General features: G+C 38.9%; 1 protein-coding gene across 1 annotated transcript in view; it reads right to left on the bottom strand.

The window, feature by feature from the left end:
- LOC130113689 (Fanconi anemia group A protein) overlaps positions 1–18363 on the bottom strand; it is a 60150-nt gene that overhangs the window by 4423 nt on the left and 37364 nt on the right. Inside the window, exons 20-39 of the mRNA XM_056281271.1 lie at positions 18200–18270; positions 17066–17164; positions 16806–16939; positions 16221–16291; positions 13145–13244; positions 12831–13018; positions 7030–7123; positions 6169–6390; positions 5942–6015; positions 5717–5845; positions 5477–5555; positions 4860–5035; positions 4599–4704; positions 3612–3671; positions 3384–3488; positions 2756–2871; positions 2012–2177; positions 1671–1733; positions 637–739; positions 324–399 (exon numbers count right to left, since the gene is read on the bottom strand). Coding sequence (XP_056137246.1) covers positions 324–399; positions 637–739; positions 1671–1733; positions 2012–2177; positions 2756–2871; positions 3384–3488; positions 3612–3671; positions 4599–4704; positions 4860–5035; positions 5477–5555; positions 5717–5845; positions 5942–6015; positions 6169–6390; positions 7030–7123; positions 12831–13018; positions 13145–13244; positions 16221–16291; positions 16806–16939; positions 17066–17164; positions 18200–18270 — 2232 coding nt within the window. The remainder of the gene's footprint in view (positions 1–323; positions 400–636; positions 740–1670; positions 1734–2011; positions 2178–2755; positions 2872–3383; positions 3489–3611; positions 3672–4598; positions 4705–4859; positions 5036–5476; positions 5556–5716; positions 5846–5941; positions 6016–6168; positions 6391–7029; positions 7124–12830; positions 13019–13144; positions 13245–16220; positions 16292–16805; positions 16940–17065; positions 17165–18199; positions 18271–18363) is intronic.

Raw genomic sequence — 18363 nt, 5'->3', positions numbered from 1 at the left:
TCTTGTTTTTGTCTGCCTCACTGTTTTATTTCTCTTATGTAGGAGGGACAGAAAGTGGAGTACGTTATGGGACTATTATGTAGCTTTCCCTGTCAGTTACTATTAAGTCTGAAATGGTTGTTAATTTTAAAAATCACTGATGCTAAAGAAATGTATGCTCAGGGCAACTATAGCAGTTTAGCTAAAAAAAAAAAAGGTTCCTTTTGCTTTACAAACCTTTAGGTTTGTGTGAAATTTGGCACTTCCATCTTAAAGCGCACAATACCACAACATGTTGATGTAAAACTTGTCAATGCATTAAGAACTTCGTTGAAAAACCTCACCTATAAAAGGCCCAAGGCATCAGCCTGGTGCACTCGCCTGGTGCCACCAGGGTAACTGACTGGTAAAGGTCCGGCTCTAATGTGGGAAAAAAATGGAGCTCACAATCTATGTACTGTCCAAACAAAGACATAACAAGCCAACCCCCTCCCAACACGATTGTAAAATTAGTTTTACAATTTGTGTGATAAAGACTAACCATGGTAAACAGGGGGAAAAAAATGTGTATGCTACCAGCCTCTGTCTATGCCTTTTGTTAATCTAATCAGAGCATATAAAGCAAATGAATAAGTAATAATAAACAATTTACTGTACCAGCTTTTGGAGACTTAAAGATGAGTAGCCAGTCAGGAAAATCTATCAGTACGGTCAGGATGTCTGCACACAGCTCTTTGGCACTCGGACAGCTCTCCTCCTCCTAAGTGACCAAAAACACAATATAACACAACAAAATGTTTTCTCGACTGACTAAACAGGAGAGTAGGTCATTCTTCCAAAATGAGCTGCAAATCCAATGGGAAGACTTCCAACTGGCCTAAGGAAGTACTGACGAAAATTTTACTGTGGCATAGCAGTCACAATAAGGAAAACATTTCTTTTATTGTTAATATTTAGACAAAGCTGTGAGATTTAAAGTGTGTGTTTGAACAATTCCCATAAATAGGTAAGAATTAAAATGTAAATTCTTACGTCGCAATTGGACTCAACCAAAGGGCTGAGAAGACAGGGTATGGGACTGGACTGCTCCAAGATTAAGCCAGTGAAAACATTTCACCCAGTGTTTTATTATATATCCATCCATCCATCCATTATCCAAACTACTTATCCTGCTGTCAGGGTCCTGGGGACACTGGAGGCTATCCCAGCAATCATATTTTGATTAATTATGAACTGATGCCAATACTTAAGGGAGGAATTTATCTGTTAAGTTGGGACCATTGTGAACATTCAATATGTCTGCATTTGGTATTATTGGTAAAACAAAACGAAATGTCATTCCATCCTAAAAACACTTAATGCCGATTTCTGGTCTACATGGAACAAATTCTGAGCTCATTTTGTTTAAAAGTTTGAAGTAAGCACTGAGTTTCCTTGTGACAGGGTGCTGATATGTCCAGTAAACACAAGGATGAGAGTGTTGACAACAGATGTAATGTTCCAGTGAATGTTTATGTATAAAAGAGAATACACACATCGAGAAATAAAACAGGCAGAGAAAATCTTGTTTCTTATCATTATTCTTGTGTGTGTCTATGCTGGTTTGAAAGAGAGTTGGGACTAATAAGAATGTATGTCTAACAGAGTTTGCGCTTGTATTTAATTGTGTCTTTTGAGTGTATGTGCATTACCTGAGGACAAAGAAGGAAGGAGAGAAGGTCAATTATGCACAGGAAAAGTAGAAAAACCAGCACCTATGCGGAGACATGAGACATCATGATCATCCCGTATGGATAAAAGTGAAAAACCAAAAGACTGGCGAGATGTGTGTTCAAAGGTTCTGGGAGCTGTGATGTGTTTCTCAAGAAATTATCACAACTATCTAGGCTTTATAAGACAAAAGAACACATATGTAGCTTTATCAAACTGTGAATTATTAACATTTCATTATTTGCACCTCTCTTAGAATTTATCTTCATTAAATTTGGGATTCAAATGGAACTAACATGAAAAACCTCTTTGTAACTCACACCTGTCTGTTTTGCTTCTCCTTTTTTTGTCCCAGCATCTCCAGGATGGTCTTAAATCCTTGGCTCATCTCCCGATCTCTTGCAGCACCTTTCCAGGCACAATGCAGGCTGGCTGCAAACAGCAGGGCAGGAGCTGAAGGTACATGAGCTGGAACACTCTTACTTGAGCTGGGGAGGAGAAAACGTGAAAACATGTTAAGAGCGAAGTGGTGGACGATAAATAATAGGACACTGATATGTAAAGAGGCTACCAATTACTAGACTGCCATAAACGACACTGTAAAATGGCAGAGTAAATCATTATTGTTAGATTGTAGCCCTTTGTACTTGCATGGCATTAGGACTGCAGGGGTTAGCAGTGATTCTACTCCCTGTGTAGCTCAATGACGAGCGTGTGACACCAGCACTCTCATGGTTATAGGTTCAATTACTTGTATTGCTAAATAAGTAGCACCTGCTATTAACAATACCAGACAATTCTCCCCAGACCTGTACAGTAATTACAGTGCTTGTAATTAAAAGAAAAAAAGAAGAAAATCAAAACATCCTGATGTTTTAAACGGAGGCCAAGCCTGTCCAAACACACTTCATTTTGATTAATCAAACCCAGTCAAACATTAACATATTGCATATCTATCTCTGAGCAAGAGACACTGCCCAGAACCGGGTGAAATGGTCCATTTGGGGGCCAATCTACAAAGCCTAGATTTAGCCTCTGCTGGTTTCAGTAAATATAGTGCCTCTACCTGCAGGCCCAGTGAAGACAGTCAGCCACGAGTTGCAGCTTTTCTGGTAGAGGCTCTCCAGCACAGAGACGATGCCATAGTGATGCTAGCATAGGAGAAAGCTGGTCCCACCAGTGCTACAAACACACACACACACACACACACACACACACACACACACACACACACACACACACACACACACACACACACACACACACACACACACACACACACACACAATGAGCATGTCTAATAGGCAGAATTAATAAAAAACAAAATGATAATGGAGATGAATACTGCTGCCTTTGTTTGACAGGGGTGGGGATTGGCCAAATCAAGATAATTTTAGACGTCATGAGTTCTGTTTAGAATATGTGAAATTGAAATGGCCACACAATGGTCACAATTAGTGGCAGATTTTCTTAGGTCTAAAGCTTTTTTTGATTAAAGTCAGAGCTTTCTCAATTCTTGGTTTTGGTACTTCGTTGGGGCAGGTAAAAGGTCAAGCTGAAGGCAGGGAAAAATAACTCAAACTTTAAATTATTTCCTGCCTGTGAAAGACTCAAGATAACCATGAAAATGCCCATTTTATAAACTACTGCATTTGATAATTGTATTAATATCCAGGAGGATATTCAGACTGTACCACTGTGGAAACCAGAAGCAAGGGACAGTGCAGACTGATCTGAGACCAGGCCTTGTTGACTTCTCCAGATGATTGACCACACCGGATACTGGCATTAAAGATCCCCTGGGAAGGAAATGGAAAGTAAGGCAAAGTATTATCTCCTTGATATTGTCATTTAATCTCATGTGAGTTCTTTGGTATAGAAAAAAATGATCAAGTATGAGATTTTAGCAATTTGGTTCTCACTCTCAAGAAGTGTGCTGTTAAGTGGTAGGGTAGCAAGCCAGCTGGGGAACACACCTTCCTCTGATTGGACAGACACAAAGAAAAGTAGACCAACAAATGTAAACAAACGAGAACAAAATGTACATTGTAGTGGCCATACCGTTACTGAACTTATAAAGGTTATGAAAAGATTTTGTTTGACTTCACTTTAGATTGTAAATTAAATTGGTTTAAGTATTGGTTCAAAGTATAACTTGTGGCACATAGGCTAACCTCAAGTTAACGACATGCTGAAGCTCAGTTTTCCAAGCCCTTTTGTTTCTAAACAACTGTACACTATTGATAAAACGTATTTAGTAAACCTATGACCTTTTTAGCTTGACGAAATGTTTCCTTACATAAGAAATACCGCAGCCAACAGGAATTTAACCAAAGACAAACCACCCTACAACTTACATGATTAAGGGCTTTGATGAGCATTCATACTGTTTTACAAAAAAACTCTACTCAACATTCATACAATTTGCGCATATTCATAACTGGGCAATCCCTAGCACAACCACAGTCTGTCATGTTAGCCACTGAATTACATCACCGTATTGTGGGTTAAGTGCTTTGCCCAAGGGGACATCAACTGCAGTTGGTGAGAGAAGCAAGAGCATCACACAGATGCCCCCAGCAGCACCAGAGATGTCAACTGGCGATCCCCCCCCCCCCAGTGACAGGCCTGCTTCCTAACCATATAGGCCACCCACAGCCACCAAATAGCACATGTCAGAGAGTGTGTGTGTGTGTGTGTGTGTGTGTGTGTGTGTGTGTGTGTGTGTGTGCACACGCACGCACGCACAAGTCCTTTTCTGAGAGCAAGTGGTAGCATGTACGGGTCCAAGTGTATGCCTTTTGTTACTCGAATGCTGTTGTTTTTGTTAAATTTGGTGTTCCATTTCTTCAAAGAATCTCAGATTCTTTGAACTCCTCTTACAGTCATTTAGTAATCTAGCAGCTCACCTGATCCTGGTTGACATGCTGTATCAGCGTGTGACAGTCCAAAGTCGTCCTCCCTCCTTCATTCTTTACCTTGACAAATAACACAGATGGTAGGGCCAGCAATACCCTGACACACACACACACACACACACACACACACACACACAAAGCCATCAGTTACCGTACAGATGGCAGCACGGAAGATCTGCATCCTTTGTATCATAAGTTTGTGTCTTAGAAAACATCGTTGTGTCTGCCTATGTGCTGTGTTTTTATTTGTACCTGTTCCATGTCTGCATTGTGTGCTGCAGACTGAGTTCTGGGCTGATGCTCTGTGGGTCAGAGGTCAAGGAAGAGGAACACCTTTGGGACACCTGCATTAACAGGAAGTCCAACACACCATCTTCCCTTCTACGGCTGCTGGACTGACCAGTCAGTTCCATGTCAAAAACCAGCTCCTACAGAAGCAGAATGAATATTACCTCAATAAACATTCATCATACCAGTGTGTTTTTTTTTTTTTTTTTTTTTGCAGGTTTGTCCCCCCCCCCCCCATCTCTCTTAACAGGCATGTTTATTTACATTTTAACAGTAACTCAGAAAACACAGGATGAGAAAAACAGGGGAAAAAAAACAAATTTAATCTTTTAGAGTGGGATTGTTTTTTATTCTCATTTTAACACAGACATAACATTTTGTATTTTAACCAGGTTGGGAATTATTTCTTAGCTTTTCACTGCTGTTAAACAGACAATAAATGCAGTGCATCACACTGCCTTCAATTGCCAACAAATTAAACAAAAGGCAAGTCCAGGCAGTATGGCTACAGATTAGAGCTGTGACATCAAATAAAATCAATGAATAGACACTACAGAAAACACACGCGTGTACAAACACACCTGTAATCTGGATAGGATGTCTGGAAGACAGGTGCCTGTTTGTGATATTCTGTACTCTGGGTTCACCTGGCTTTGGCCACTGTAAATATAAAAGATACAGCAAACAGATAAAATTATTACCATCAGCGCATTCTTCACAAAACAAAATATATTCAACCACAGACTGTTGAGTGCTTCATTTATATTTACAGTACATTTAATCATGTACAGGCTGTGATTGATGTTATGTATTATATCAACCATAGTTGCTGGTCCATGATTGCATGGACGATGTGTGAGCAGAGGTTCCTCATGTCTCCCCCACAGCCCCCCAACTCCACAGGGCGAGACAGGTAGAACGCCATGCAGGCCCACTGCTGGTACTCTTGCCTACACAAACACACACACACACACACGCACATACTGTATGTACTATGCTGCTTAAATAGGTGAATTCGTGAGTTGTGTACATGAAGTGCGCCTTACCTCTCTGGGTCAGACAGGGCATCTTCATTTCTCTTGACTTTGAGTTCAGTTGCCAGCCACTCTGAGAAAAACAACTTCACAAAGAACAATCCGTCTGTGGTATCCTGAAGGGCTTGGTAGAACAATTTCTTCTAAAGTCATCTCAGCTGTACAAAGTTCAATTCACACCTCAAGTTGTTTAGTTTAATTCGGAGGTGGGACAGGCCATTTCCTCCCCAATGTCTTACCTGGTGCTCTGGTTGTTGCACAAGCTGACGGAAGACAGTGTTTTGCCATAGCTGCCAGGCTGACTTCCTCCAGGTTGTATTGGTGTCTGTGGTGATTCTCCACAGCCCAGGGTGATTGTCCTCCAGGTTTTCTTCCAGAGACAAAACAGAGGCCCTGGGGTATTCGCTGGTCACTGGAGTCCTTCGAGCTTCAGGCACCAGTCTTGGGATGAGGTACAGAAGCTATACATATAAACACAGGCACATGCATGTAGTTAAATACGTAATAATAATAATCATCATCATCATCATCATCATAATAATATACGCCGTTTGCTGAACACTGTCCAAAGCCCCAAACAGTATTGTGAGTACATATATTCTGAACATTGTGACCCTGGTGGAAATCAAATTCCTATTATTATACAGCTGTAGTATCCATTAAACTAGACAAATTCAGCTGTAGCCACTAAGCTAATCAGGTTCATGGAAGGATACTGGGATAGTGAATTACCATTTTATATCTGAACTCATTCTGCACAGTTCCATGGCAGTGATATCGGGCTTTTTTGTAGGGATGAGGATTGTGGGAATTTTGTAGAAATTTACAGCTTAAATATCGAAATTAGTAGAATCAAATTTAAATTTCCACATTTATAGCACTTTAATGTCTTTTTCTTAATAACCTAATTACTCAATTAGGCACCACCCAGTATTTTGTTGACATAATCTGAAGAAAATTGTGTTCTTTGAGTGTTGTTCTTTAAGTAAAAGATTGATGATGATTGATGGCAAAAAAAAAAAAAAAAAAAAAAAAGCCTATCCATGCACTTCAGTGTAATTTAAGGTAAAATATAAACCTCAATTAGAATGAAGTGATACCTTCTTATAGAGGTTGATGGGAATGTGATCCAACTGTAGTTGTGACACTGAGTCACCGATGCAAATCCCATAACACAAAGCTGCCACACAGAACCTGGTCACAACAATGAAAATGCATTATGGATTATTGTGCCAACCACATTCTGACATCATATCCTTATGATGACATTTCTGTTAAAATATGCTGATAATAGTCATAGTGTTACATTAGTGCTTGCTGGCAACACTGTAATAAAAAGTGAAACATGATCATGCTGACAATGGCCATACCACAGAGGGAACAGCTCACTTTCCATGGGTCATACCTTGTTTAAGTTATTCTGATCATGACTTTCTGAGAAATGTTCTATGTCAATCAAGCAATCATTTACAGTGTATTGCCACAACTGAACCTGAGAGCCCTTACTGAAGTGACGATTTTAATATCGCAGCATTTCAATAATAATTTAAGGCAGCACATGTCCTTGTGGGTTTCCTCTAGGTGCTCCGGTTTCCTCCCACCATCAAAAAAACATGCATGTTAGGGTTAATATGCTTGTCTGTGATCCTGAGCAAGGCAATGGGAAGAAGAACTGGAGTTGGTCCCCGGGCGCTGCAGCTGCCCACTGCTCCTATACAATAGGATGAGTTAAATGCAGAAGACAAATTTCGTTGTAACCTGTGCAGTGAAAAAAATTAAGTGGTTTTCTTTCCCCTGAATTGCAATGTTGAAGCATAATTAACAGATGCTGTGCAAATTCAGACATCTCTGAATGTCTGAATTTGCATCGTTTGAATGTTTACTACGGGAAGCAGAATCAAGTTTCAAGTGTTTGTAACACACAGGGCTTAAAATAAATGCATTTTGTTGTACATTGTCTTTAGCTTACTGCAGTTTTCACATTTTACTGTAGATGATAAGGGATGGCGCTTTGAAAGAATTTGTAATTTCAAATCACATTATTTATATCATATTCGAAAAATCATAATGTATGTAATAGGCTCTAAAACAGGAGTGGGCGATCTTATCCAGAAAGGGCCAGTGTGGGTGAAGGTTTTTGTTCCAACCAAGCAATTACACACCTGTGTCTCCTAATCAAGTTCCTCGGCAAAGACGCTACTGGTTGATTAGTGGGATCAGGTGTGTAATTGATTGGTTGGAACAAAAACCTTCACACACACACTGGCCCTTTCTGGATAAGATTGCCCACCCCTGCTCTAAAATATTGTTGTAATATTGAATCAGGAGGTACCTGTCAATTCCCAGCCCTAGGGTTCACCAGAGCTGGCAACACCTTAGAATATTTTTGACACAAGATGAAAAACCCTTGTGTCAAATCTCATATCTGTATTAAAATTTATTTGGTGTAATAACTGATCAAGAATGAGTCACACTGAACAGGTACCCCAAAGAATAATTTTCTTAAATGCCTTTTGACAAATGACTATTCCACAGACACCTAGCAGTGCACTCGTCAGACAGTAACCATGTTGATTTGGACAGCTGGTCTTCAAGCAGGTCATCATCAGATGATCATCGTTTCCCTGAGGAGCAAATTAGACCTATTGAAACCTTAGGAAGCAGCCAGGGAGCACTCACAAAAACAAGGATGCTAGTTGTGGCTAGCCCTTGTTATGATTACTGGAAGTGAAGGTCTTCACATTAATTTCTGTACAGGATTTAGAAAAGGTCATATTCAAAATGAATACGAGAGAACATTTCAGGACATACGGTAGTTTTAGGATAAATGCAGGCTATATACAAACTATATATATAGGTTTTGAGACATGGTTGTTCCCGTGGCATTTCCCAGTCTCAGGTGCTGTAAAACTTCAGATGCTCAAAAACAAAGAGTATGATGCAACATTAATGATGCAATGGCACATGGTCTTAAGATCATGAGGTCACTTCTCTTTGGGCAATCTGGATCAAGTGCTGATGTCAGTCAGTACTTTAGGGAACTGTAAGAAGTTTGTAATGAGATCCACTGAGATGTGAGAACTTTATGACAAGGACTGCGATTAAGCTATTAATCTACTGATCATACCCACAATCAGGGGTCCATTTTGAAAGCACATCAGCAAGGACAGACAGAACCTGAGGTTTGGTGAACAATCTGTGGGAAAGGCTGCAGTAGTATGATATTTGAATATATGAGGTAGGATATCGAACATACACATTCATAACTAGGGGCAATTTAGTATGGCCGATTCACTGATTCAATTTAGTATTGTCTAACCTACATGTCTTTGGACTGTGGGAGGAAACTGGAGCACCCGGAGGAAACCCACACAGACGCGGGGAGAACATGCAAACGCCACACAGAGGATGACCCGGGACGACCCCCCCCCCCCAAGGTTGGACTACCCCGGGGCTCAAACCCAGGACCTTCTTGCTGTGAGGTGACCGCGCTAACCACTGCACCACAGTGCCGCCTGGTAATATCATTGCTTATTATCTTTGCTCATATGAGTCTTCATGTACTTATGTATATTTTCATAACTGCTTTGTTACTGAATGCCGTTTTAGGAAGTGCTGCTTTCTATCCCAAACTTCTAATCGACGTGCTCTCAGCTGAACAAATCATTTCGTATCCTGCCTGCATCTTCCAGTCTTTTTTACTGTACATATATGCTGCTTCAGGATTCACGCTGTTGTCAGTGATGGCTTATGACAGGTATGTGTGCATATGCAAACCATTACGGTGTCACACTTTGATCAGGACAAAGATTCTCACACTGATTTTGGTTTTGGCTTGGCTTTTACTAGCTTGTGAGGTTGGAGTGCAACTATTTTGATGAGTAAATTAAAGCTATGTAATTTCATATGAAATAGGATTGTTTGCAAGAACTTCTCAATTGTTAAATTAATGTTAAATTAGTTGCAGGGATGTGCAAGTAAACAATGTATATGGTCTGTCTATAATGGTTATTGCAGTCTTTCATTATGCAATATTCATCATGTTTTCATATGTAAGGATAATAATGACACACACACACACGCATGTGCATATGTGTGTCTGTGTATCTGTCCACGGCTAATCTTGCATACTACTGGACCTATCAGCCCAAAAATTTTTTTGCAGTTATGACTGTATGATCAAGAACCTTCTGTGGTTGTGGTGATTTAAAACCTTTGAAAAAAGTTTGCTCTCACTATCGCCGCTCCCTCTCTTCACTCTCTAGCTCGCTCAACCAACTCTGCTCTCTGTTACTGACTGATCTAAGTAGACCGTGCACACACATGACTCACATCTACGGTTGACTCAGATCGGGCAGCGACATGATCAAAACTATTAAAAGAAATATGATAATCCCAAAAATGTGTACGTTATAAAATAACAACTTCCTGTTAAGTTGCAGCCAAAACAGGAAATGTTGCATATTCTTGTTGCTGCATGATCTGAGTCAACCAAAGATGTGTCATGCATGCATGAGCATTAACAGTTTACACCAGCTTTATTATATTATGAAGATAAAGACAGGGGTAGACCAAGATGGTCACACAGCAAACTTTTTTTTTTTTTTTTTAGAAAGTGCAAGTTCATATTAGACTTGGTCGCATTTGTGCAAGGGTCTGCCTAGGACGGGCAAAACATTTTTGTTAGGTAGATTTTTTTTGCTTGAGTGCTGCATATTAAACTTTTTTTTCCCCCATATTTCCCGTTCAATCGACTTGGGCGCTGTGCAAAAGTCTTTTAATGGCAGGAAAGGCATTATTTCTGCTTGATCAGTAAGGAACACAACCTGCCTACTTATTAATACTACCAGATGTTTAACTCTGCCTTTATCATAGCACTGAGATCGGGGTATCTAGTTCAAATTGGGATTCGTACAGTTGTTTATTGCTTTGGAGAGTAGCTTGGCTGCTAATAAATGGAAAGCAACAGTGACGCAAACAATAATACCACTTGGAAGCGCTGGGGGTGGGGGGGGGGATGAAAAGTTGTCTATTTCCACTTTAAGTCCACACCAATCTGGTTTCAGAGATAAACATAATACTGTCACTGCTACTACTTTGGTTACAAATGATATTGTATCTGCTGTTGACCAAGGGAAATGTTGTGCTGCCCTCTGTCGATTTGACAAAAGTATTTGACACTGTTGATCATGCTATACTCTACAGAGGCTATGTGATATTGGTTTGTATTATAAATCCTGTAAATGGTTTCAGAACTACCTGTCTCATAGATAGCAATGTGTGATTTTGGGAAATGATCACTCTGTATTTTTACTACTGTCAAAGGGGGTTCCACAAGGTTCAATATTGGGTCCTGTCTTGTTCACAATTTATACTAACAACATAAAATTATAACAAATTGCAATGCCCATCTCTATGCAGATGATACAGTTCTGTATTGTTTTGCTAATACTGCACACTCACACTCAGCCATTGAAATCCTACAATAAACCTTTGACAAATGGCAAGATATACTTTAAAATTTGAGATTAGTCCTGAATGCAAACAAGACTATGCTATTCTCTAGAGCCAAAGATATTGTGGACAATAGTTTGCATATTACCACTCTGGATGAATACAGTATTGAGAGGGACTTGGAGTATAAATATATTGGTATCTTGCTGGATCACAAAGTTATGTTTAAGCTTCACGTTGACACACTTGTCAGCAAGCTATGACAAAAAAAATTGATATCTGCACAAGAGCTAATTTTCCTATGCTCAGTAGCAAGCAGATAATTGAGGCTGTCTTCTTGTCTGTTTTGGATTATGGTTATGTTATCTATAGCCAAGTTTCTGCCTCCATTCTTAAACTCCTAGATTCAGTTTGTCACTCCGCCATAAGATTTATTACTGATGACAGTTATTCTACTCATCAATGCATCTTGTATGAAAAGGATGGGTGGGCATCTCTAACAGTAAGCCGTGACAGGCATTGGTTTCTATTTATTCATGAAGCCCTTAATGACAACTTGCCATCACATACTATGTATATGACTTCCTTATTAAAATGGCCGTATAGTCATTATTTGACTCGTTCAAGTGATTGGCTAATGTTCGAAGTTCCACGTGAAAATACTAAATTTGGGAAAACTACTTACAGTTTTAGTGGAATATTTTGCAACCCACATTAAAACCCAACTGTAACTATAGGTCAATTTAAAACCATGATTACAAACTACTGCACTCTTGAATGTAACTATGTTCTGTTGTTGTTCGTTTCCTTGTTTATTAGTGTCTTTATTCTGTTTTAATTGTACTCTCGACATAACTGAAAATGAGGGCATGCCCTTAATGATTTCTCGATATTTAAAAAAGTTTGAATGGCTGTATGATCAAGGACCTCTCGAGGTTGTGCCGATTCAAGCCTTTTTTGAATTTTTTGAAAATCCGTTTTATACCACAATTGAGTGCTAACCCCTCAGCTGGTTTTTCGCCCAAGTCCGAGCACAGCACAGCACGCCAGCAGCGCCCCCGTATTTTCCCTTCTCTCGGTAAGCAAAAAAAGGGGTGGTTTGTTGCCAAGTCCAAGCGGGGAGATACACCTGGTGGAGATCTGCCCTCTACTGAGTGCACTCTTCTAGTTTATACTGAGATCAAGGTTGGTTTTGAACATAAAGAATAGCTTGTTCCTATTACATCACTGGTTGTTTTAGACATTCAAAATAAGTTTATTACTGTTGATCCAATCTACAACCAACTTCAACTCCCAATTTAAATTTGTATTTAAATCACTAACTGTTGCTTCTGCTAAATATATCGTGGAATCATAAGCATACATACATGTACCTTTTTAATACTGGAGGATGATCAATAGTGAAAATTGTGTACAGGAGCCTGTTGATTCCACCCTTGCCCCTCACCTGAGACAGAAGGACATGCTGGTGTGTGTGGTGCACAGAAGGGCAGAACCAAGAGCCTCTGTCAAACACACAGGCTTGGACTGTTGGGGCAGACTCATCTGCACCAGAGAACTTTTGGTGCTGGTGGCGTGGAGGTGGACTACAAAGGCTGCCAAGCCAAGTACATGGGCAGCACTCAACGAAGATCCCTTCGAAAAAAATACGGTTTGCATAAGGCTGGTTAGTGTTTTGATGATAACAAGAGAGATGAAGACAGAGTAGGCAGTCAAGTTAAGATGATGGGCTGAAATGAAGGAAAAACAGATGAAGTGTACCTGGTTACGAAACAGGTCCCATAGCCTGTGCACCAGGACTGAGACCAGCTGTGTGTGATCAAGCAGAACGCTGACATACTGGGCTGCCCATGGGCTTTGTCTGGGGACACAAAAAAAAACAAAAACAAAGAGGAAATCCAAGTTCTGACAAGTAATTTGACATGTTTACTGCAAATAATCAAATTCAAATGGCTTTATTGGCATGACATAACTCTGTACATATTGCCAAAGCATGGGTTTAAACATTGAAAAAGCTGAACATTAATTGGGAAACATTATTGAAAATAAACATACTACAGCAAAGAAACATGGCACAGCAAAGAACCATAGTACAAAACAAAACGAATATACTGTCATCAAATATAACAGCAACAACGTGTGTCAGGTGACTGTCACTCACTGTCCCTCACTTTATGGCAGGCAGCAATATAGACTGCTGCTAACGTACAGTTCTTTGAATCTTCCTCTAGTAGGACTGGTAGTTTTTCTTCGTCTAATAGGTTAAGAAAACCTTTTGTTATTAGTTCGAATTTTTTAAAATGTGGTTCTCTAAGATGTTTATATTTTTCACATTTGGTGAGGAAGTGCAGCTCTGTTTCAGGCTCACTGAGGGTGCAGTGACAGCACAGCCCTTGCTCTGCAGGGAGCCAGGTTTTCCTGCATCTCCCCTTTTCAATAACAAGGCTCTGTTCACTCAGTCTGTACTTTGTCAAGGTTCTATTTAGTTGTTGATCAGTCACCATGCTCAAATAATCTGCTATGGTGTACTGTCGATTTACAGCCAGATAGCACTGCATTTTTCTGTGTTTTTGTTTGTGTTTGCCAATAAGTGATGTAGTTTTGTTTTAACTGTTTCGTAATTTCATTGAGTCTGATTGGTGATGTGTTCTGTTCCTGAGGTGTGTTAATAGAGCAGGTTTGTGATCTCAGCCTCAGGACCAGCTGAGTAAGGAGGTTCCTATTACTATTTAGCTCTTGGCATTGCAGGGCTTGGTGATGATACGAGAGGGGGTCACTTAGTTTTAGATGTGTCCAAAAGTTAATTGCTCTTTTTTGTATTTTTAGTAGTAGTGGGTATTGGCCTAATGCTGCCCTGCATGTATAGTTTGTACCTTTCCTGTGGACATGTAGGAGAATCTTACAGAACTCTACATGCAAGGTCTCAATGGGGTGTTTATCCCATTGAGTAAAGTCTTTTTTTGTAAGTGGACCCCACACCTCACTGCCATAGAATGCAATTGGTTCAATAACACACTCAATTAATTTTAACCTAACCAAATTCGAATTGGTATTTCTGTTTGGTTTTTTTTTATAGCGTACAAAGCCTGGTGTGCTTGCCCTCTCATCTCATGAACTGCTTCATTAAAATGTCCAGTTGAACTTAGTTTTAATCCTAGATAGGTGTAGTGTGTGCAGTACTCTACATGTTTTGTACCAATTGAGAATTTAGGTAGAACGTCCTGAGATCTGGATCTTTTTTGGAATATCATTATTTTGGTCTTTTGGGGTTTACTGTTGGGGCCCAGGTCTGACAGTAATGTTCTAGAAGATCCAAGCTCTGTTGTAAACCGTTTGTTGTGAGGGACAGCAAGAACCAGGTCATCTGCAAAGAGTAGGCCTTTCACCTCTTACACCGGGGACAGAGAATTTTTCTAGTATAGTAGCCAATTCATTAATGTAGATATTGAAGAGTGTAGGGCTGAGGTTACAGCCCTGACAAACGCCTCACCCTTGGGTAAAGAATTCTGTTCTATTTTTGCCAATTTTTACGCTGCTCATATTGCCAGAATGCATTGATTTAATAATATCATATGTTTTACCCCCTACACCACTCTCAATAACTTTGTAGAACAGTCCTGCATGCCAAATAGAATCAAAAGCTTTTCGGAAGGCAATAAAACAGGCATACTTTTTTTTTCATTTTGTTTTATATGTTTATCAATCACGGTATGTAGGGTGTAATAATAATATGTAATAATCAATGAGAAATTTTCATTCTTTTTCTGGATTCAAATATGTAAACTGGGTTTTGAGGGTTCAAAATCAAGTATGCCGATAATAGCATGACATGTGTGATTTACTTTTAGATGAGATTGTGAAAAAACATTGTTGTGTATAATAAATATAAAATAAATTTAAATTAGTTCAAACACTGTAGAAAATGTGCTGCATTTGTACATGTGTTAATATACTGCAACTAAATAATAATTTTACTAGGGCTGCCCCCGACCAGATTTTCCCAGTTGACTAGTAGTCGTTAGTTCAAGCCATTTGTCGATGAGTTGTCACACATTTATGATATTAATTTATTCAAAAAAGATTTTTTGGGGGGACATCAGAAAATGGTTTGAGTTCCGGGGCTGAGAAACAATGGTATAAGTACCATTGTTAACACTGTGCTACACTACAGAAAAATACAAATTTTGCAATAATGAGCCTTTAAAATATAAATTTTAAAGGAGCATGCACAAAGCAAGCCAGCTTTTAATGACATTGGCAAAGCAGTAATGATTCTGAATGTGTCAGAACAATCAGCAATGAGAATGAACATTTTGACCATTTATTTCAACACAGTATATCATCACTGAACTTATGAACGTGTAACACCAACACAATAACTTTATAAAACAAATGATAAATAAAGCAGCCTTTTGTTTCGTTAAGGTTTTTTTTAAGCATTTCATACAGGGTTTTTTTTTTTTCCTGCGACTAAGCGACCAATGAAAACTTGGTCAACTACAACTCTTCACATTGACTAACATTTGGTCGACTATTAGGAGGCAGCCCTCAATTTTACCATACTTTCCTAAAATTTCAGTCTTACATCTATCAAATTCTTTTCCAGTCTTTTTTGTAGGAATCCTCACTTGATTAATTTTGTATTTCAACTGCCCAGTGATATGGGTCCATAATGACAGCCTTACTATAATGATAGCGCTGCAGTTATGTTTCCATGCTATCAATAAACTAACCTATTAGTAGATCAGACAGCAGATGGAAATAACTGCAGTGAAGCAACAGAAAGAAAACTTTCAAGCTCAATCCATATTCAACACTTTTGTTTATGTGCTCTTACTTATTAGGGGGATTAGTTTTGGATGTGTCTAGCATACACTGGCAGAAGTTTCTCAGGATCATGTTGACCACCTGGGCACACAAGAGTGGGATATCATAAAGGACAAGACAAAAAAAAGACAAAAGGACAAGACAAAAAAAAAACCACAAGAAAGAAACAGAATCAAGAAGTACTAAAAAGGAAAAAAACATACAACTATTTGGTAATGCTTTACATTAAGTACATGCAATAAGTGTTAGTTAATAGGTAATAAGGCCCTTATAAGTCTTTATAAAATGCTTATTAACATTATTATGTGTTAATAAGACTGTATAAGTGTTAATAATAGCATCATAAACACGTTTTCGGCCCCGAAATATGCAAAACTTAAGTTTTTCACACTCATCTTAGTTTGTAAGTTCAATTTGCATAAAACTTACACGTAGCATCTAGGGAACATCATGATTAAAAGTTATTAAAATAACTTTGATACTCCACAAAATGCAAAGGTTATGACTTATAAGGCCTTATTACCTATTAACTAATGCTTATTATGGTCTTATTAACACAATGTTAACAAGCATTTTTAATCCAACTATTGCATACTTTCACATGTAGCTCAGGGCACAGGTACGGGTCTGTGTTAAGCTTGATGACAGTCTGGCCAATAAGTCCACCAGGACCATCTGGAAAGATGACACTCAGGGTATGGGAGATCCTGGACAGCTGTGACAATATCTCTGACGATACATGACCAGAATGAAATTGTTTCAAACAAAGGAATTTATATAGATTGTGTTCAGTGTTAATATATGAATGGCAAAATTGTTTGTGTTTGTATGTGTGTATGGAGAGCATATGTCTACCTCCTTCATTGCCGTCAACAGTCAGGCCTTGTAACTCCTGAAGCTGAACTCTGAGAACCTCCTGAAGACCATTATCATTCTCCATGCACAGTCTTCCCACTGGGAAACACAGGTTAACCATAAGCACACTCATAAAGAACATTAACTTATATAATGAATCATCCTGGTTAGAGGTTCAATAACCTCCTACAGCCACTCAGACCAAAATCATACACCAGCCACAGTAAAATAAGGTAGCTTAGATTAGTGGTTCTGGTTTTCTATTCTACCAGGTAGTTGATTATGTTCACCTGTTGTTTCACTTATTCCAGTTATCTATAATCAGGGTTGGGTTTTTTTTTAGATGTGACACAATTGTAATTAACTATCTGACACCACTATCAAATAATTTTCATCATGAGTGATTATGATTCTGTTACTTGTAATCTACAAAAGAGACCCAAAGCATATCTCTTGAGTCATGACTACGTCACATGCTGGAAAATAAGGTGAATTTATTGTCTATGACACTCAATGTTATTCTTTTTCATGTGGAAATGATGTATAACTTGATATAGTTAGAATCCTGCAAAGCGACAATCCTAATTTGTGTGCAATCAAATGTTCATTCTGATACATCTTATTGCATGAATATTTATGACATAGCTAATCCATGAAAATCTAAATTATGAACCCCTTTATAGCTGCTCATTTTAATATACTGTAGGGTAGGACTTTCTTATGAAAAATTATACTGTGCATAGGGTTACATCTCCATTACAGTAGACAAATGTGAGTGACTAAGGCCATTAGCAGTTAGTTTGAGAAGCAGATTTTTGTGGTTAATGCACAGATACAGCAGGCCAAGCTTATAAAAGAACTCTATCAACAGATACTATAACATCGATAGCTTAAATCAAGATTTAACTGTTTTTTGTTGGGGTTTTTTTTGGCAGTGGGGAAGGTGCTCAAACACTTGCACAGGCCACTCTGTTTTATTTCAAATGGATATTTGGTTTTTTGGCGTGGTCAAACACCAATTCAATTTACAGTATCATCAGTAAGTAGCAGTAAGACATAAACAAAAAAAACAATCTTCAGGACTGTATCTTTAAATGTAATATGCTGTACATGACTGGTGTAACGGATACCTACTGTCTTGCTGTCTTTGTTTTTGGCAGGACTCGATATAACAAGAATACTGGGCAGCGGGGATCTTATCCGCTCTGAACAATAAAAAAAAAATGCATTAGCAGTAAAAATGTATGTAAAAATGATAAACCATTTACTGTAGTGGTCCTATGGGTTTTTCCCAGTAG

Source organism: Lampris incognitus, chromosome 6 (assembly GCF_029633865.1).
Source record: "Lampris incognitus isolate fLamInc1 chromosome 6, fLamInc1.hap2, whole genome shotgun sequence".
NCBI classification, from domain to species: Eukaryota; Metazoa; Chordata; class Actinopteri; order Lampriformes; family Lampridae; genus Lampris; species Lampris incognitus.
This window is presented reverse-complemented; position numbering and strand designations above follow the sequence as displayed.